The sequence below is a fragment of the Merops nubicus genome, unplaced genomic scaffold (assembly GCF_000691845.1).
Source record: "Merops nubicus isolate BGI_N331 unplaced genomic scaffold, ASM69184v1 scaffold13733, whole genome shotgun sequence".
Lineage (NCBI taxonomy): Eukaryota > Metazoa > Chordata > Aves > Coraciiformes > Meropidae > Merops > Merops nubicus.
Window position 1 is genome coordinate 60,368 of NW_008597034.1, and position 21,156 is coordinate 81,523.

Here is a 21,156-nt window from a genome sequence, read left to right on the forward strand (position 1 = left end):
CCTCGTTACTCTCATTTCCACCCTAAGTGCATTCGTGGCTCGTGTGTGCCTGCTTTGCTCCCAGCGCAGCTGTCCTTGGGCTTATATAGCTCTCTCTTGTCCTTGCTGTGTAATCCCCTTACAGGCAGGTTCATATCTCCTTCTCCTCTTTATCCCACTTCATGCAGGGCTTACAAAGCCACGTGTCACCTCCTGCTAGGGAGACACTCCATTGCCTGGGCACCCCGTGAGTCTTTCTGTGTACCTCTTGCAGTGTCGCCTCTCCTTTCTCAAATGGGGGCAACCAGACTGAGGCCCATGTCAGGCTGCATTACAACATTGTGGATGGGGCTGACTGGTCCCTTGTGCAGTGGCAGCCCATGCACAGCCTCTTCTGGAAGTACCTTGCTTTTGGAAGTGCACCGTTGAGTTGCATGTGCCTTTTTCTCAATGTGTGTGCCATGGGTGGTTCCGCATAAACACCGTGGTCAGCTGGCATTCAGAAATCCTATTCTTCCACTGTTACTTGCAAATTTAGGAGGTTGAAACTTCTGGACCTGTTCCCAGCAGTATGATTTTGAATATGATATGTTTGAATCTCTCTTATCACATTTCAATGCCGTGTTCTGCTATTTCTGAAGGTTATTAGGAGCACAGATACTTGAATACGAAGTGGTTGCGAGAGAGTTTGACAGCACTGCTGTTGTATGTGGTGACTAATGAGCTGGTAAATCACTTTTTAATTCTTTCTAAGTTTTCTTACTGCTAAATCTTAACTTTGTAACACCAGCAGATAAACAAACTGATAGGTCTGCTTTTCCTCCTCTTCCCACAGCCAGCAAAGTGAGAAATGGCTCAGGGTCTCACACGGCTGTGGATGTCATTACTGCCTCTCATTGTATTCAGAAGGATGCTGTGTAAGATCAGTGAAGTCATAATTACAGAAGTATAGTAGGCATATGGACAGTGGCAGACTAGTGCCTAGTTAAGGATAGAATTGGACTGATACTGTTCTGCATCTGCCCAAAAGTTCTTGTGTGCCCAACAGGCCTGGATGCTACCTTTGCCCTCTGGGCACATGGCTGACAATAGTGCAATGGAGAATCCTTTTTCCATGTGCTGACTATGCACGTGTGTTAGATGGGTGCAATAATTCTTTGGCAGAGCTTCCTCTCCTAAACTGCATTGCAGCAACTCTCCTACAGAGTTTTTTGGAGGGTCTTTGCTGACTTTTCTGACAACTTTTATGGTATCTGCTGTCATCCAAGGCACGTGCAAGTGCTAAAGAGTATGTTTTTTTCTGTACATTTGACTCAGGATGCATATACTGTATATTCTCCTTCTAGAGCTGGATGAACTGCACCACATGCTCGCTGTGTGCTCACTGCGGGCTTACTGCATGCTCTTTTTTTTTGTTTTATTCCTGCAAAGAGAGATGAAGAAGTTTTGATGATTCGCTTGGGTTTAAGATGGTGTAGTATGAGGCTGTTATTTGTTGCTGCATATCTGAAGACTGTTATACTGGCAGCAAGGAATTCCTGTCCTGAGTGATTGCTGAAACTATCAAAAAACCTTCACTGGAGACTCTCAAAGTCTTCCCTACCCTGGTTGATCCTGAAGTATAGGAGACTCCTTCCCCTGAATTCTATATCATTCTTGTGCCTGCATGGACTTTGAATGGCATGCTAGCCTGATAGCCATGGATAGCACTAGATGCTTTTTTCAGGATGTTTCATTTTCTGCCTTTACTTTCTTTACATAGGGATTATAGAAGTTTAGATTTTGCATGGATTTATTAGGAGGCAAGCAGTCACAAGAGCACTGAAGAAAAGATAAAGGATTTGAACAGGGAATATTCCTCTTTCAAAACATCTAGTCTTGATTATCTGGCATTTTTTATCTTCTGAAGTCTTATATCTCAGTAAAATTAGAGAATTGTTTTAAAGTTTGAGGTCAAACTATATTATGCTGTTGTTTTGCCAATGACCAGGCCCAACAAAAATGATACCACCACCAGCAGGAAGATGAACCAATACACAGACTGTATTGTACACAAGAAGGACATTCCATGAATGATCACTGAGGGTACAAACAGATCAATCAGCTGGTACATAACTGATGCCACCCCCAATGATCCCACAAAGGACGTAACTCGGCCCACAACAGGTGGCACAAACAGAGACCGGAGGTTGCCCACAGTTGGCATGGGAAACAGCCAGACCAGCAAGCTGAACACATAAGAGAAAGGTGCCCACATGGCAACTCTCACCCGATCAGCCCGCGTTCACAAAGGTCTAAACAGACTGGGGCCCAGCTCCAGGGAGAGTCAGGAGGTCTGCCCTGAACCAGGAAGCTCTGTGGAGTGCACTCCACAGACAGACACTCCTGACTCCCTGCCAGTGGTCCCAGCTTTTATCCCCAAGCAGACACCTGACCTTTGTCAACTCAATGTGGGACCCCTGGGGCTCATTTCCCTTATGGCTCTCCCCGCAGGGCCGGCCGCACCCTGGGGGGAAGCTATAAGGCAAACTCACCACCTCTTTATGAAGGGCTGTGGGAATCACCCATATGTCAACCTTAATTCAGAGGCTCGGGGTTCAGACCCCAGCATTTCAGCTGTGTAAATAATTTTTGTGTCATGTTTGTGTATTGCTACTGTAGGGATTTGAAAGTATAAATATAAGGGACAGCTGCTGCATTTAAGCTTACAAAAACTTTCAGATCCCACAGCTAAATATTCTCTGGCTTTATCAGTTTGCTGATGATCTGTTAGTGCCTTCTAGTCTGCTACATGTAATATTAGACCTTCAAAACAACCTGTTTTTCTTCTGTTAGGAATGTGCTTTCTCATTGATACTGAACTGAGTATACATGTTTAAAGTTAAACTCGTTGAAGACTTGGAAATTTTCAATACCATGTTAATCACTCGAAAATAGATTTTGACATATTTAAAAGCACAGAAGTTTGGCAAGGAAGGAAGAGCTAGTCTAAAAGAGAGGGACATGTGGAAGAAAGTAAGGCTAGCCTGCTCTAAATGCTTGTTAAACAGGCAAATAAAAATGAAAAAGGCCACATGGTGGCTAAAATTTTCAAATGTGAAAGCAGGTTCATACTTTGAGGAGTATTTGTTTAGTCATGCAGATGTGGAGGTTTAAACCATGTGGGTTGGTGTGTGTTCACTTTGACAAGCTGTTGAGTTGCGATGCTGCACCACTGGAGCCATCCTGTGTGCTCACAGGCAGGGAGGGCAGGAGAGGGCAGGGAGGACAGGGCAGGACAGGACAGGATAGGGCAAGACAGGGCAGAGCTGCCCCTGCAGCCCCATCAGCTCCTGGGCAGAGAGCAGCCCCAGTGTCCAGAGCGGGCACGTCAGGACAGTGCCAGGCTGCAGGACACCCTGCGCCCTGCTCTCCAGGCTGGTATCAGAAGAGAGCTGTGCTGACAGCTCTGAGGTCATTGATGGACAAACTGATTGACTCACTTAAAGGACAGTCTGTTACAAGGTTGCTTTGTCTGGCTGTTGAACTCTTCAAAGGGATGGGTTCTTGTTCTTCACCTGGAACCAGAAGGGAGAACTTGGAAATCTGATGCTGAGACTGAAAGGCCACCCCAAGAAGTTGTTCCGTCTCTTGAAGCACAGCAATGAATAGCAGAAAAGCAGAGCTTGAAGAGGGCCACAACTCTTGGCTCCCATGGAAGAAAGTCCTGAGGTCTAGAGTGGTAGATCCCTGGACATCAGTCCTGACAGTGACTCTTAAGCTCTGTGGCAATGTTCTCATCCACCAATCACTGCATTGCCCAAGAAGAATAGACAGAGAGGTGGGCACTGTCATCCTTGAGAGCAGCAGATGTAAAAAAAAGTCTTCTTGGTGAAACAAACTCTAACTCGGGGTGACTGGTGAGATGGGACCCTCTCTTTTCTGTGTTCATCCATACCAAGAATGGATTCTTTGTGTGCTCTCTGCCCACTGTCAAATCTTGATGATGACTTCATTGCTTCTCATTGATCTCTTCCCTCCTGAAGGCTGCCTAAACCATTAAGACTGGTTTTAATTATGTTTAGTCTGAGTGCCAGAAGTTTGCTTTTCCTTTTCTCATGTATAGGAACACCATTTTTGCTTTCCCATCCGTGAGCCTTTTGCTCTACTGAAATTCAGTTGCAGTGTGGTGAACAATCCTTCAGCACTGCGAATTTGGATGACATTCATGGGTAAGCTATATTCAGACTTTGGTAGCAAGAGTAGGTCTCTAGCCAAAGACCAGACAGAGCAGATACACAATAGAGGAAGAAGGATATTCTGAAGGAAAAACAAGGAAGGAGCAGTGTAGCTGGAGGCTAGGTTTCAACAGTGTCAAAGTGTCCTGGAGGTGTGGTGGCCAGATGCATGCTGTATAGATGCTTCCTCACTGCTTCATCAGGTCTCCGTGGTTGGCCTTGGCTGTCATCATGCACCTCTTGGAAGGGGATGGAGGCGGGGAATGTGAAACACCCATTTGGTGCAGTGTCAAGCTCAAGCAGTGTTCTTGGTCGTGGCTTTCTGCCTTAGCCTTTGCCCAGCTGCTGGCCCTTGGAAACAGAGCTCTGTGAGCCTGATTTGTGGCGAGGCTATGGCTGCCTGCTGTCTCTAACCACAGCTTGACAGAGGAGGTGTGGGTGATGGGAAGTGAGGCCTGGTCCCACTTCCGTCATGCCTTGGACAAACAGGTGACGTGGCTGACCAGCTGCCTGAAGTGTGTGGTCCTGCCTGAGACAGGCTGCAGAGGCTCTGCCTGCTGAGCAGGTTGAAGCTGAAGCTGTCCAGCTGCTCTCCCCACGAGCTCAGTCCAAAGCAGGCTTTCCCCCCACCACGTCTTTTTTCTGGTGACCAGGGAGCAGCTTCTGCACAGGTGCCCAGAACAGACGGGCGCGGGAGCCGCGGCACAGGCGGTGGGTCGGTATTGGGGAAGCGCACTTGGCCGCAGGGCTCTCAGCCGTGCTCCTCAAGCTAAGGAGGGGTGCTGAAGGCACCTCCTCTCCCCAGTTATGCGCTCCAGCTTACAGAGCGGGAGGCCACTTTTGATGTCTCCAGACTGGAAGTTCTTTTTCCTTAGACGTTCAGTCATGCATATTTAAAGCTCTGTTTCAAGAAATTAGGTCTGAAAATTCCCAGCAGACAGGCATCTTTGCATTTGATTTCTATCCGGAGATGACTACATTTTTGTCTGCAGTCGGCTTAAAAGATATATCAATTAATAGAGCCACTGGTGACTAAACTGTAAAACAGAATATTTTCTTTTCTTTAATGAAGTCTTACATAAAAATAAACATAAGCCTCATGACAAAGAACTTAATTTTACTAAGATTTCCAAGTATTTTTCTGCAAATGCAAGGTGTAACAAAGCTGAATTTTCACCATAAGAATTTTCACCAGAAGACTGTTTATTATAACCATTCATTATGTGGATGGTCTTGGGATGGAGATCAGGTCCCAGATCTCATTATGCTTCCTGAATCTTCCTACAAGTGGCATGTAATTAATTATTTCCTTGTAAGCGTTTGCTACTGTATTATCAAGAAATTATTCGTTTTGAGCCATGCTGCAAGAGTGTATCCAAGCTCTTGTGTTGTCTCCCCCTTGCTACAGTCTTTGTTACTAGTTTTAGGACTTCTTGGTCCGTAGCAAATAGTTCGTCCTGCAGCAAACAAAATTATTCTGGTATTTTCTTTCCTGCTGTTCATTAAATGATCACTGGCCTCTTCTCCTGGTTGCAACCAGCAGATTGCAGTCACCTCTCTGTGATTTTTAACCTGTTTTCCCAGTGATACAGTCATGGTTGTCATTTCTTCCCCAGCCTGCATGGAAAGTGCTACTAAACCTTGGCGTACGGTTAGTGTATGGATGGGTGGGTGTGCTGGGAAACAACTGGGTTGAATATACACTTTGCATTGCTATTAGAGGTCATTTAACTCTACTTGTAGCTGATAGTGGCACTGTTAAAGTTAGGGGTAAGTACACACTCTGCTTTCTGCTGAGTCAGTACTGAGTAGCCAGATCGAGTCCATAGTAACTTAGTATTCACTTCAGCATCTATCCAAGAGTCAGTATTTTACTTTCTTTTCTTTTTTTTTTTTTATCAGCCCTACAATTTGACCTCTGAGGACATTAATCTGGTGGCAGCTCACTCAGGAACACTATTCATCTACTTGTAATAGTGTCCCAGTAAGGAAAAGCACTGAACCCTAAAAATATTTTTGAAAAGGAAATGGGGTGGGTAGTAGTCCACTTACACAAAGTAGCTATGCAAGAGCAGGTTATTAAGTTTGACATCAGTGTGTCTAATCAGCATCTGCTCCACTGTATTTGAGGATAAATCTGGTGGCTGTCCCCTGACCCAGGTGCATTAGGTCCTGAGCTCTGACCTGGTGATGACATGAGAGCAGAGGCAGCATCCCCACTGCCATAGTTTGCCCCTGCTGATGTCCCTGATGATGGTTTCTGCAAGGAGGGAATGGGCCAGTAGTTTTAATACATAGGAATCGCAATTGTGGATGGAAACAACAAGAGCTGTGGTGGATAACCAATTTTGTGACAGCAGCTAGTGCTAGATGGATGCCGAGCAGCAGGAACATGACTCAAATAGATTGCTGGGGGGAAGGAATGAAGCAAGACCCGATGTGCTGGACGTCCTGCACATGCAAGAGGAAGAGACACCCTTGAGAACAAAGAGTTACAGCCTACCCAGGTGAGACAGATAGTGGATCACAGACAGGAATGTCATCCAACAAATTAATCTTATGTTATTTTGTCTTTAAATCTTTTTGGCAGGATTTCTTGGGAGGGGATTATTTAGATGGGAACCTGACAGGAGAGGAGAGGAAGAGGAAGGACAGGCCTGAGTTAGAAGAGCAGGGAGACAAAAAAATTGTCATGTCAGGTCCTGGTAAATGTATTAAGAAACGGTTTAGGCAGGGACTGGAAGGCACTAGAACAGTTATGTACCAGAATGGTTATTGAAGGTGTTTTCTCCTAACACAGCGACCTCTACAGACTGTCTCTCAGTTTGCAAATGGCCCAGAAATGGTTATTAATTGAAGGATTTTCTTCTGTAGAGTCTTCACTGAGTACAGTATAATTATAGCAGATTTTAAAAACAGATCAGGAACTTGTACTGGGAACATTTGTTCTGCCTATCGTGTTTTTAAAAAAAATTCAACGCATCTTCAATTTTAGTTGAACTATTAGACAGCACCATTGGTGACTACACCATGGTGGTGGGTTTGCGTTTGACTTTTTTTCTGTCAATAAACTGTTTGGTTTTGTTTTCCCAAAAAGGAGGTGAGGACACGAAAGGTGTGCATTCTTCCAAAGATAGAGCTCGTGATATCTTCTTTTCTTATTAGCTCCAGCAGAGGTCAATCCTGTACAAAAGGTAACCCAAGTAGGTTTTGTAGGTGTAGTCAAGATCACCAGATACGAGAGTAGAGAATTCAGCTGTGTTGATGGCTTGCATGCCTCTCCATGTTGTATCACATCTTTTCTTATTCCTTTCCTCCTGCCTGTAAAGAGCTGAAATTGAAGCTCAGGGGGAGATTTATGGGGTTTTTAGGTACCTGCCTGCCTGATGAGAGCCTAGAGGCTGAGGCAGGAGAAGATTCAAAGCCAGCCACTCCCATTGCTAGGCAGGATGTAAAGAAAGAACATTTTGAATGTGATCCCTTGCCTATTTTGGGAAAGTTATAAAATTTTCAGAGGTAGGCCAGTTATTTTTAAGCCTCTCTGGATATGGTTTTAATGCAGGATTTGTTCTGGATGCTGTCAAGGTCAACTGTTTTCTTCATGAAGAAGTTTCCCCCCTTTAGAGAAATGTCTGATAGATCTAATTATCTGTGTGCCTTGGTCCTTTCTCATCTCCTCACAGCCTGCTAAACCTATTCCTAGACCTTTCAGCTTCAGCCAAGATGGATTGCCTTAGTTCTTGTCTGCCTTACCCAGCTTCATCCATTTTATGTACAGACTTTCTGTAGCTGGTTTGAGGAGAACATTGCAGTAGAACTGTGCAGAGACAGCACACCTCTACCAAAGTGCAGGGAGACTGATGTTTGGGAAAGGAAGTACTGGAATCGAGGAGCTGAAAATACCAGCAACATAGGTATTTCCCTTGCACCTGACTCTTTGCTGCTGCTTTGGACTCTGTAAGTTGCACATATTTTACATTCATTTAGCAAGGCTGCAGATATTAAACTAAATATAAAAATAATGCCTACAATTAGATCCTTATTAAGGAAGCTACTCTCCTGCATCTGAGTTCTGTGGATAAAGAACCATTCCAGGGAAATGCTGAGCTCTTCTTGCTGCTTTTGGAAGCAGTAGTGGTTGCTGCGTACTCCGTATCAGTCAGGACTGGGTTCCAAGTTTTATTTTGTCAGAGGTTAGGATCAAAATAGCTAGCATCTGTAATGAATAGGAGGACATGAATTATGTAGACAAACTAGCAATTACTGCTGCACATTTATCTTCACCTCTGTAAATGATAAACTTTAAATGTTCCATATAGAAGCCCTGTGTATAGGTTAGTTCCTCTGCATTTGGGCCTCTTGACTCCCTGTGGAAGCAAGATGTAGTAGCTCTGCTATCTCAGTTTAAGGCAGCAGCTCCCTCTATACCATGTTACCAATGCTCTGTGAGATTAGGGGTATGAAGCCAACAGGCTCAGTTACGATATAGTGTGCATTCAGTTTAAAGGAGTACACAGTGTTTTGCTGCCTAATCCTGACAGAATTAAAGATGGCACACTTTCAGAAGTTGTTCCCTGAATCCTCTTCTCGTATTTACATATTTCATTGCTCTTACCCAGAAGAAGGGGGTTGATAGTTTAATCTTTGTCCCAGCGCTATTAATAGAAGTAATTCTTAAATATTTTTCTGTTGGCCTTTATTGATAAACTGTGTGTGTTTATCATGAGTTCTGATTTCACCCGTGCCCAGTGTTATCCAAATATTGCTCTGCCTGCCTCTTGTAAAGCTGGAGCGTGTACCCCGTACTAATGGTGTTGGCCCTGTCTTTGCCTGTGTGCCTCTTAAGAGCAAGTTGGTTTATTGGACAAGTAAAGTTAGACCTAACATTTGGTTCAGTTTTATCTCTACCTGCCTATAGCAAGTTAACCTTTTCAACACATCCATCCAACTCCAGAACTGGGAGCAGTACTGCAGATAATGTTAGAAACTTCTGTACTAACACTGATGGAAGGCAAAAGAGCTCGAAAACCTGTTGTTGACTGAAATCAGTGACTGGTGGGATGTGTCTGTGATACCGTGCTTGAGGGGAGGCAGGGCAAGCAAGGAGAGACACATACGGAGTCCTCTTGTCCTGCTGACAATCCCCAGTTCATTCAGATGCGAGAGTAAACATGCGATACACAGAGTAAACGTGAGAGATGCAGAGATGTTAGCTGGGAAGGAGCAGGGGCCATAATAGTGCCTGGGAGGCTGAAGAGGTGTGGGCATGATGCATGTGGCCAGAGCAATAGGTAGAGCTGGTTGGGTTGTTTTTCCCAGATTTTTTTTTTTTTTTTTAAGCCAAAACATGCCAATTCATCTAGATTAAAACACTCCATGGGAAATCTTTGTTTTCTTGGGGTTTTTCTTCAAATAATGACCAGGTGGCCTACCTGCTTCATTTCCTGCCATCTCATCGGTCAAGGGTTTCTGGGGTGTGTTTGCCAAGCCCGAGTTCAGTCAGACACAATGAAATGTGAGACCTGCTAGCAATGCTAAACAATGCAGTTTCCAGCTGCCTGTAGTCTATACAGCCCTTGCCTTACTTGGATATTTCCTGCATTCGGGTTTTTTAACCTTTAAAATACTTGACCTGAATAAAGGGCAGGCCTAATAATGTTTTATTGAATGCTACATATCAGGTTTCCTGTCGGAGACAACGTAAGTCTAGAGGCTTCCACCGTAGTGAATTTTTGTAATGAAGACATGAATTACCTTTGATGAAATTCAGGATGAAATAGCTTTTTAATAATATTGAAGGCTGGAGAACGAGCACAGAAAAGAACCAGAAGTTGTAGGGTGGGTTGGTTTTTTTCATTTTCTGGAAATAATGATTCAGGGTTGCTGATCTTGGAAGGTTGGTACAGTAACAGTGTATCAAAAAGTGTCTTAATTTTCTCAGCTTCCCTCATTTCGGCATGTCTCAACCCATGAGCATGGAGCAGGTATCAGTGACTTACAAAGCTTTTCTCTGCTGGTTCTGATGGAGACCTCTCCTTTGCAGGGGCGACCAGGAGAAGACAGCTGGGCTGCCTGATCTGGTGGTGGCTGTGCTGTGCTGTGCTGTGCTGTGCTGGCAGGGGACAGGAGCAGCCCCGGGGGTCTCAGCCTGTGACTTAGGAGGGTTACCCTTGTGATGGAGCAGCGTTACAGCAACGGCAGTAGTGGGACAGTCACCAAGGCAAAATAAGAACTGGTTTGGTGGTAGCTGCTGGCAGGAGGTGCTCTGGGGGGTGTCATGGATGGGGAGTGCTTCAGGCAGGGCACGAGACTGATTCGGGGTTGGGACGTTTCCTTGCTGACTGGACTCTGAGGCAGAGGGATCTCCTGACAGCAGCCATATGAGAGGCTGGAAGGAGAATGCTATTCATCCTGGAACGTCCATCAAAAGAGTGTGAGAAGTGGGCATCATAGACTCTGCAGCTGCCAGTTTCTTTCTTCTGTCTCTGCTGAGGAGCTGGGCTGTGGTCGTGCCTCCCTTTTAGAACAGGCTGTAGTTGTCATACATCTATTGTCATGACAAATCTTAATTCTTGGAGGTACCATGCAAAGGCCAGGTTTTGCTGTAGAAGTCCACTGGTGGAGTGGGACTGCTGCTCTCTTGTTCCATGTGTGACAGCTGTTATTTATTTATAAATAAAGCTGCTCTGGATGGTGAATCTTGGCTCAAGAGAGCTCTAAAAGTCAAAAGGCCTGCAGTCACTCTCCTCTGACTGCCAGGATATCTGAAATATTTGTACTTCTCCAGGAGAAGATCTGTTGTTCATCATATCCATTTCTCTATCTGCCACTGTTAATCTTGATAATTTCCTAATCATTTTCTGTTTGGCCACTGAGTCGTGGTCTGAGTGGAAACATTACACGGGAAAGGGAGTGGGGAATACTGGGGAGAGACTGCATTGCAAGAGGTGGTCTCAGTTTCCTTGTAGACCTTTTGGATGCAAATGGACCCACATCACCTATTAGGCCTGACCTTACAGGTCACACTGGACACAGAATTAAGCTGATGTGGTCATTTCAGGTCAAATGAAGCAATTGCATCATTAATCAGGTGCAGTCATACAGAGATCATTTCCACAGCTTGTTGGGGCAAGAGCTAAAGTAGGTGCATGTAGTGATGGTGAGTGGCAGGAGTGGTGTGTATTCGTACTCCCTTGTTTTCAGGCCAGTGCTTTCCTGGTTTTCCATCTGCCCTTGCCCTCCTGCTTTTAGAGAAAACAAACCCAAAACCTAAACCAAACAAGAGGCGAGAACATTGATTGTTGCCCAGATTGTGTGATGGAGCAGGGAGATAGGAATAAATAATGTGTCTAGAAATTAAGGAAACAAGATTTGCCTTTGGGTAGAGGCGGGTGTTAGTCATAGCACTGCTTGTGCTTTGTTAAATAAAAGTCATGAAAAGGTTGCTGGGGAAGTCTTCTGTTTTTTCCTCTTCACAAGTGAAATTCCAGCTGGTGCTACTGCAACCCAAGGTGCATCTACAGCGTGCCTTTGTGGAAGTGTCTCACCGCCTCTGCACAGTGCCAACCTTGGTGGGTGTTTAGACCTCCCCACGAACAGAGGGATTTCCTTAAATCCATGTAAATTAGAGCTCTGTTAGGAAGCAGAAGGGGAGCAAAGCACCGAGAGGCTTTGCTCCTTTTTTCCAAGGTCTGTATGTACTATAAATTGAATAGGACCCCTGGAGACAGCGGAAAACTAAACTTTTAAAACACGTAGTAAAGGGTTAGTAATTGTTTCAAACAGCCAGCTAAAAATGCTTTTTGTTACAAAGCTTGAGTTACCTTTCAAATGTGAAGCTGCTTGTTCATTTTGGCAGTGAAGGCTGCTTTTATGTCTCCCTGGGGAGCTGGGTAAAATTTTCAGCAGCTTAGACACAGAAACCAGCCCTTTGTCAAACTGGAGGTGAGAACCCAAAAGTTATGTGGATTTCTGAGTTTCTCACAGCTCACTTTTGGACTTTGCTGATTAATCTGCACCCTCTAAAAACTTTTTGTTAGGGAGAAGAGGGAGAGAGGTGAAGATAGTGTTATATGTGGATGGGATCCAACTCCACAGAGGAATTTGATGCCTGTGGATATATAAACCGCTTGGTGATTTTCTGTGATGTTCAGCTGTTAGTTGGTGGGGTACAAAAGTAAAGGATCAGCACTTTTAATGCCATTGTAGTGGAAGATGGACAGGAGCTGGATTTATTCCTGTTGCCAGCGTGGGCAGGAGAGCAGCAGTCTCTGGATTTCTGTCTCCCGCAGGTGTGGCCGCAGCGCCGATGGCCGCTGCCGCTGGTCCGGGGCAGCAGGGGAGGCGAGGGAGGCAGAGGGGCGTGATGGGTTTCCCCGGCAGTGCTGCACTCTGGTGTGCTCTGAGTTGGAGCCAGGTGGGGGCATGGCTTCCTTACAGACCTGGGAGGTGTGGGGGAAGAAAGAGGACAAGTTGGGAAGTGCCAAAATTGCCAGGTGTGATTATTTTCTCTCTAGCAGAGAAAGGATCTGCTCTCTCTGAGGACATGTTCATTTGCTTTTGTCTGCCAGGCTCCCTTTCCTGTTTCTTTCTTTATTCTCTCTTTTTTCAGTTTCTTCTTTTTCCCTTCATCCATCCCCGTGTGGCTTTCTTCGGAGCATCTATTTTGTATTTGACCTCCTCCTGATACTTTCCTTAGGTGGCTCTGATTATTTGGCAGCTCTGCTGAATGCAGTTCCCTCTCCAGAGAGAGGAACTTGCTGCCACTGCCGCAGGCACGGGTCGAGCAGAGGACAGGCTCCTTTGCCTGCCAGAGCCCAGCAGCGGGGTGGTGGAAAGGCACAGGGGAAAGGCAGTGCCGGGGGCACACCCTGCATAGTCCTTTTCGAGCCAGCCTAGGTAAAAAGGCCAAAAAGCTGTTTTTCTTTTTTCCTTCATGAAGGTTTTCCCTATAGGAAAAGTAACTGAAAGATCTTAAAGTGTGGCTCAGCTGGGATTTTTAGGTGCAACACCTGTGAACAACGATCCCTTCCACAAACAACTGCAGGGCAACCCTGATGTAATAGTGTTGAATTTCAAAATTTCACAGCAGTATTAAAATGTTCACAAGAGAAAACCTGGAAAGCAAACAAAAGAGTACTTTCAGGACATTTCTTCTGCTTCTGACCCTCGGCAGTGGCCTGGAGGAGCTAGTAAGAAACTTGGAGGGAATTCAGGAAGCGTTTGCAGAGCTCACCTTAGGAGTGACCCTTTGTGTCCCACCTTCAGTCACGCCATGGGAAAGATTTATGTGTGTACAGTCTTGAGGTAGGCATGTCAGCATCAGGTGACAATCAGCAGATGGTCCAGGCACCATCCCTGTTGTGACCACTGCTCAATGTTGGCATATGGCACACTGTGGGCTTCCCCCACGTCCTGCTGGTGCTGGGAGCTTGTGTCTCAGCTGCCCTGTGGCGTGGCAGCCTCCGCTTGCACGTCTTGGGCAAGAAGCTGGGTGGTCCCAGGGCTCACTGGTGTCCTCTCACCCTGTGTAAGGGGGGAAAGCTTCTGCACAGTCAGGGGAGTCCCTTGCTGTATGGCCCGGGGAAGGCTCGCTTGCCAGCGTAACGCTCTGCAAGGGATGCTTGTGTTTCTGAAACTTTGGCACTAAGAAGGATGGGACATCAAGTGGCAGATTTTTATGGTTCAGGAAGTTTTTGTGGCAAAACTCAGGAGGTGTGAGGTAGCAGCAGTTATTGATGGCTTTTGATAAGAGTGATGGAGTTGGCCACCTCTCACAGTGTGCTGTAGGAGCAGAGAGCCTGTTCCTGCAGATGGTATGCTTCATCCTCTCATGGCGATCGTCAGCCTTGCAGTGATTAGGCCTAGACGTTTGTCCTCCAGTGGCAGTCTTAACATCTCCAGATGCTGGAAATTAATTTTCTCTGTCCATCCCTCTGGAGTTCATAAAAGTCTTGTGGCTTCTTTCTGCCAAAATGACATTGGCAATGAATCTCTTCAGGATCACTGTGTACTGAGTTTGGATGTCTTCCCAGGTAGGTCCTGATGGCTTTCTCCTCTTGCTTTGCAGATCACAGGTGTTATCCTTCTCGCAGTCGGTGTCTGGGGCAAGCTCACCCTTGGCACATACATCTCTCTCATTGCTGAGAACTCCACCAATGCCCCCTACGTGCTCATTGGAACGGGAACCACAATCATTGTCTTCGGGCTTTTCGGCTGCTTTGCCACTTGTCGTGGCAGCCCATGGATGCTCAAACTGGTAAGCATGCCAGCCTGCCTTAGGCAAGAGGGAAAGAAGTCTTGTTGACATATTCATCACCAACCCCTGCTAAGCTTCACCAGATGTTAATGTGGTTTTTTTAGGCACATAAGCTAGATTTTATTGATCTTAATGTTCAACACTTGTGTCTTTTGGACAAAGAAGGGGGAAAAAAGTCTTTGCCAAAACCAGTTGTTGATTGAGTATGAATGAATTTTGCTACAGCGTGGTCTACAGGCCCATGTGTGGTTGGGATCAGGGTGGAATGCTGCTCATTACTCTGTTAGTAATTCGTTCTGGTTTTCTATGAAACAGATATATTTACAAACTTTCAAATGTCCGGAGCATCACAAATGTGAAATTAATTTGAAGTGTATTTTAAAGGGGTCATTTTACTACTCGGATGTGGAACCTGTGGAAATAATAGTTGGTACCTGCTAAAAGCACCCCAGCCTTTCTTTTTCTTCTAAAACAAGTCAACCCCAGGAAAAAAAAAAAAAAGCTCTGTATGGTATGTTTGTCCTCATCTCAAAAGCGGCATGGACCCGAGGTACACCAAGCAGAGGTACAGCAGCTGTCTTTCAGGCCAGTTTCACTTCTCTCTCTGCAAGTCTTTCTGAGTTTTTGGCCCACCTTAAAACGCCAAGTAACTGTAAGTTAGGCAAACCTGTATGATAAACTGTGTTTCTAGGAATATTCGGGAGAAAAAATCCTACATATGTAATGATTTGAAGAGTGGAAATAGGACTTGTGAAGCACTGAGATGGCAGAAAAGGGCTTCACAGTACAATGCATCTCCTGCTACTAATATTTTGGGGCTGGTTTTCTAAGGAGACAGGATGATTCTTCTCCAGTTTGAACCAAATTTAAAAGGAGGACATCTTTGAGTTAATTTCCTCAATTGGTGGCCCAGTGCAGGTGAGGTAGCAGCTGCAGATCCATCAGCAGGTATATACTGGTGGCCAGTTGGCATCTCCCTGAGGCTGTTGTAGGTGCACCACTGCCATCTCGTGCTGGTGATGTGCTGTCAGGGTGCCTGTAAAGGCTTGTTGGGGTTACTGCACTCCAGATGGGAGAGGGATAAAGGTGAGTGATGATACAAATCCATAGGAAATCAGGTTCTGCTAGTTGCTTTGTAAGTCATGTAATTTTTTTAAGGGTATGCCACTCACAGTGGCATGTGCTGTTCCAAGCACATGGTTTTATTTTCATTGTATACATATGAAATATTTCAAAACTTTTTTTCTCTCCTGAACAGAATACAGGCAATGATTTGACAGCTGCATTAATTGGAAAGAATTATTTTTCTAGTTCTGCCTTCACTGTTGTCCTCCCTTCCCCAACAACCTCCCATTAAAAATAAAATTCCCTCTTTCCACGAAATCCTGATAGGACTGAATTTAATTTAAATTATTTCCTTTTTAAATTAACTGTTACTTAACACATGCTGAAAAAAGGTAATTTTCTCTCCAGAAAATTAAGCTCCAGCTTCAGATTTTACCATCCCACTTTGCTGGGATCCCATTTTTTTCTTTGCCTTTTTTATTTCTGCTTAGATGTATTTTTAATACTGTGGTGGGTTGACCCTGAGTGGACACCAGGTGCTCACCAAAGCCACACAATCACTCCCCTTCTTCAAGTGGACAGGGGAGAGAAAATATAACAAAAAGCTTGTGGGTTGAGGTAAGGACAGGACAAAACAGATTTGACTTGTGGAAAATTAATTTATTATCAAATCAGAGAAGGATAATGAAAAATAAAACCCAAATCTTAAAACACCTTCCCTTCACCCCTGTCTTCTTCCTAGGCCTAACTTTTCTCCCAAATTCTCTACTTCCTCCCCTCCAGCAGCACAGGGGGATGGGAAATGGAGGTTACAGTCAGTTCATTACACACTGTCCCTGCCATGCCTTCCTCTTCACAGGGAAGACTTCTCACACTCCTCCCCTGCTCCAGTGTGGGATCCCTCCCCACAGGAGACAGTCCTCCATAAACTTCTCTGATGTGAGTCCTTCCCATGGCTTGCAGTTCTTCATGGACTGCTCCAGTGTGGGTCCTTTCCACAGGGTATAGTCCTTCAGGAACAGACTGCTCTAGCATGGGTCCCCTACAGGGTCACAAGTCCTGCCAGCAAACCAGCTCCAGCATGGGCTCTTCTCTCCGTGGGTCCACAGATCATGTCAGGAGCCATTTCCAGCACTGGCTTCCCACAGGGTCACAGCCTCCTTCAGGTGCATCCTCCTACTCCGACATGGGGTCCTCCACGGGGTGCATGTGGATATCTGCTCCATCATTAACCTCCATGGGCTGCAGGGGTACAGTCTGCCTCACCATGGACTTCACCGTGGGCTGCAGGGGAATCTCTGCTCCAGCTCCTGCAGCACCTCCTCCCCCTCCTTCTTCACTGGCCTTGTCTGCAGAGCTGTTTCTCTCATGTGTTCTCACTCTCTCACAGCTGCTATTGTGCAGCAGTTTTTTTTCTCCTCTTCAATATGTTGTCACAGAAGAGCTACCACCATTGCGGATGGGCTTAACCTTGGCCTTGGCCTTGGCCTTGGCCAGCAGCAGGTCCATCTTGGAGCCAGCCAGCATTGGCTTTGTCAGACACAGGGGGAGCTTCTAGAAGCTTCTTACAGAAGCCACCGCTATAGTCCTCCTGATACCGAAACCTTGCCACACAAACCCAATACAAACAGTTTGCAAGTGTCTACACTGAAAGCACTGTTTTCAAAGTTTATTTATCTCCAGATATAAATGCTGCTGCTAAAGCCAAACATGGACCCTGGCTCTGCAAAGTATTTGACACACCTGTCTAGTATGACATGGTAATATTTCCAGGGAGGTCAGTGTTTTGGTTCATTCATTGGAGAAGCTTCAGGAACTGGATAGCAAATCCCAGCCTAGCAGTGAGATAGATAAATGTGACCCAAAACACCCGGAGAGGCCTATTTACTTTAGCAGAGTGCCATGCAAACATGAAGGGTCTGGTTTTATTCCTTAGCGCAAGATCAAGACGTGAGTGACTTATATCGACCTGTAGCATGTGAATGTGTTTTAATTTATGAGAACGCTGAAAAATATGGAAACTGAAATGTTTTAAAAAGCCAGTAATTAGTACATATCATTTGTGAGTTGTATAAACACATATCATATATCCAGGCAATAATCTGTGTATCGCCTCCAAAAGGCCTTTGGTTTCTTAACATCTTTGAAGGGTGGCAAAAGCAGAAAGTTAAATTTTATGTGATAGCTCACCAGTATCTGTGCTGTGACAAAAGCCTGCCATGTCCTGACTTCTCTTGCCTCCTTCCTTTTCAGTATGCCATGTTCTTGTCCCTGGTGTTCCTTGCTGAGCTAGTGGCTGGCATTTCAGGGTTTGTGTTTCGCCATGAGGTAGGTGGAAATGTGCTGAGTTTGCATGTGGCAGTGCCTCCCTGGGCAGGAGCTGCTGAGAAGTTCTCTGGAGCGTGGAGAATGTGTAGGTCGCTGAGCTCGGCAGCTCCATACACGTCTCCAGGGGCGCAGCTGATGTGCAACAATAACATGTGCAGCTCTTAAAAGCTGATGTGATTCCAAGTGAAGGGATTTAGCCAAAGCTCTTGGCCTCGGCTGCCTGATAATTTACTCTGGAGCTATCGGTTTTTTGTGTGTCCATCATGTAAGATCTTATTTCACTCTTTTACATATGCTGAAGGCTGCAAAACAGATTAAATACTTTTCTTGAACACAGCTTCTTCAGCCAGGCAAGTGCTTGTTTATATAAGGCAGAGAGTACATCTGCATCAGACCAGACTTGATGTTTTGTAAATCTTCTTCTTTCTTTGGTGCGGAGGGAGTGGGATGGGATTTTGTTTCTATCCTGAGAATAAGGAGAGATTAGAAATAGAGTGAGGTAGGAAACTGGGACATGAAGAAGCTTTAAAAAAAGTGTGATCGTCTAGATTTGTAGTAGCACTTCTGCTTTACCCACTGTAATCAGGTCTATGTCTAGATCTACATGCCATTAGTGCTGAACCAGGACAAACCCAACCAGAGACCTTGCTTGTCTTGTATCTTTGTATTAACTTATTTTCTAGTTTTTCTGAAATGTCCCATGCTATAGGCTTTTCTGGGGTCTGCCCTTGCAAGTGGTGGATCCTGAAATACCTGTCCATCTGCTGAGGATTGCCATTTCATCTGGCCCAACCTGCAGCAGCCATAGTGGCAGGCTACTGCTCCCAGGGAGATGCAGTCCCTCGAGAAGCTCACAGCCATGTGGGCTGCCCAAATCATCTGTACCCAGCCCCTTAACACCTAGTCAGCTTGCCTTTCCTGGTGGTGTGCCTGAGCCTCTCCAGCTGAGAGACCTCTTGTTCCTTACCCAAATGTCTGGAATGAGGGCTGACACCTGGTTGGGGGATTCATGTCTTTTTTTGATGCCACTGGCTTCTGTCACCAAGATGTTTGCACAAGGTTTAGCTCTCACCAGGCATCTGTGAGCAGAGAGGAGCACATAGTCTCCTTCAGACTTAGTGCTGAAACAAAGTATTTGGGGAAAAAGCATCAAAGGTTCTCTTTCTTGTAAGTTAAGTAATTTTCTGGGGTTTAAAAGAAAGCAGTTTGCTGGGATAGTTTTGTTTCTATGTCAGATAGACCCCACTTGAAAAATGGCACAAGTTACTTCTGAACAGTTAAGAGGGAGCTCTACCAGCTCTGAGAACACACTTAAAAACAAGTGAGAAGAGCTAATTTGGGTGCCATGTTAGATCTGGAAAAGCATTTGCTGCCTGTGAAAACAGCTTCAGGTGTTGTGCTTTTCATTGCTCACCTGTGCTGTTTTTTTCCTCTCTTTCATAGATCAAGGATACCTTCCTTAGGACATACACTGAAGCAATCCAGAATTACAACAAGAATGATGAGCGGAGCCATGCAGTGGATAACGTACAGGAAAGTGTAAGTCTAAGATTGCATATTAAAAATCAATAAAGAAAAACAAAGCATAGGTTCAGATACAATCACAGAAAATGAAGTGTGGATGGCTCAATCTGCAAGCTGTGCATTGGAAGCAAAATTAGAGGCTATCAAAACTGATCTGAACAAAAAGTATTTTGACTATATGATTGTTCAGGATTCCTAGATTTTCTTGAACAAGCTATCTAAAGAAGACAGGGCCACTTGCTTGTTGCTGGTCCCAGATCTTGAATGAGGTTTAGGGGCCAGTTTTCTCCCGTACACACCTTGTTCTTAAGGGAATCTGTCAATAGGATTATGAAACTTAAATTTGAGCTGCATGAGACAGGATTTTATAATCTATCATTCTGCACCGTTGATAAACTGTAGCAGTTCTCTTCACAAGTACAATGAGATGCTGGGAAAGGAGACCTAGTGAGTTAAGGGGAGAAACAGAGTATATTTTCTCCAGAGGAAGATGGGGTGGACACATGTGCTGCTGAGGCTGGCAAAGGAAGTGTGTTCCCTGGCTGTGCTGGAGGGATGGATTAGGTGCGTGGTGGATGAGACTTTCTGAACTGTGGGGTGCAGCAGCAGAGCAATGGGAGGTTGCCTTGCCTTCCAGCAAGGCACAGGGCATGAGCAAATGTAACAGCATGGCCAAACTAGTTGGAGATGTCAACCACAAGGGACCGAGTCTACCAACTACCGCACAGGGTGGTAAAATTCACATTTAAATTCCTGATGGAAACTGCAAGAAGCTCTCCCTTCAGCTCACAGTATGCTTTGTGAGCCAATTTGCCTTTCATATGATTGTAACTTTTTGAACAGCTGAAATTTTAATGTCATTGTATTGATGACTTCTAGATCTTCTTTAGAAGTTACAGCTGTTCTGCTGGACCTCTCAGTTGGGTAAACTAAATAGTTTTGAGTAATTGTTCAGTGTTCCCTTGCAGCAAAATGTTGATTTCATTTGTAGGTCTGTTTTCACAGCCACTGCATTTACAAGCTCTTTTCATGCAGAAGATTCAGCACATAATCTGTGTGTTTGAATGACTGTCTTCTAGCTTAGCATCTAGTACTACCATCCTTCCCAACTTACAGTTTTTCAGCTGATTTTCATAGACACACACTATTAACATATGGTCTTCTTCTATTCACAGCCTAGGGAATTTTTCTAGCTATTACTTTGGTGAGTTAGAAAGGTTTGTTTCATCTTAGAAATTGGTACTCGTTTGACCATGCATGTGTTACATACAATTCTATGTAATACTTTGAGGGTTTTAAGGCCATTTTTTTTTTATCACATCATGAGTCTCTGGCTTGAATTACCAGGATCATCTTTAATCAAATAAATAAGCAAACAAAGGAAGGAAACTATTGGAAAAAAAAAAAAAACAAACCCAAACAACATACCTTCAGCTAAAAAGGATGGGTTTTCTGGCTGGACCTTTGCCAAATGTTACAAATAATAGCTCTGCTCATAAAATGACTTTAGCAGGTCATCTGCTTCCATCTTCTGTAAATGACATTTTCTGATATTCTTGTGATAAGTAGGGTGGGGGGTGGTATCTACTTCTCAAAACTGGAGACAACCTGTATTTATTTTGATTATGAGCATTTTAATTGGGCCTTGATGAATCTGTACTAGTTTTAATTCTGGTTTGTTCATTTGTTTTAAGTCTGCCTCTTATTCCCTGTAGCTGAGCTGCTGTGGCATTCAGAGCTACACCAACTGGAGCACCAGCCCTTACTTCTTCAAACACGGCATTC

At 44.9% G+C, this 21,156-nt stretch overlaps 1 protein-coding gene across 1 annotated transcript in view; it reads left to right on the forward strand.

Annotated features, from left to right (window-relative positions):
• Positions 1-14,265: 14,265 nt before the first annotated feature.
• The window catches only part of LOC103769387 (tetraspanin-7-like), a gene marked incomplete at its 5' end in the record, with an annotated part of 20,620 nt that continues 13,729 nt past the window's right edge, over positions 14,266-21,156 (forward strand). The window contains 4 exon segments of the mRNA XM_008936578.1: positions 14,266-14,454; positions 17,773-17,847; positions 19,291-19,386; positions 21,087-21,155. Of these exon segments, the coding sequence (XP_008934826.1) occupies positions 14,266-14,454; positions 17,773-17,847; positions 19,291-19,386; positions 21,087-21,155 (429 nt within the window).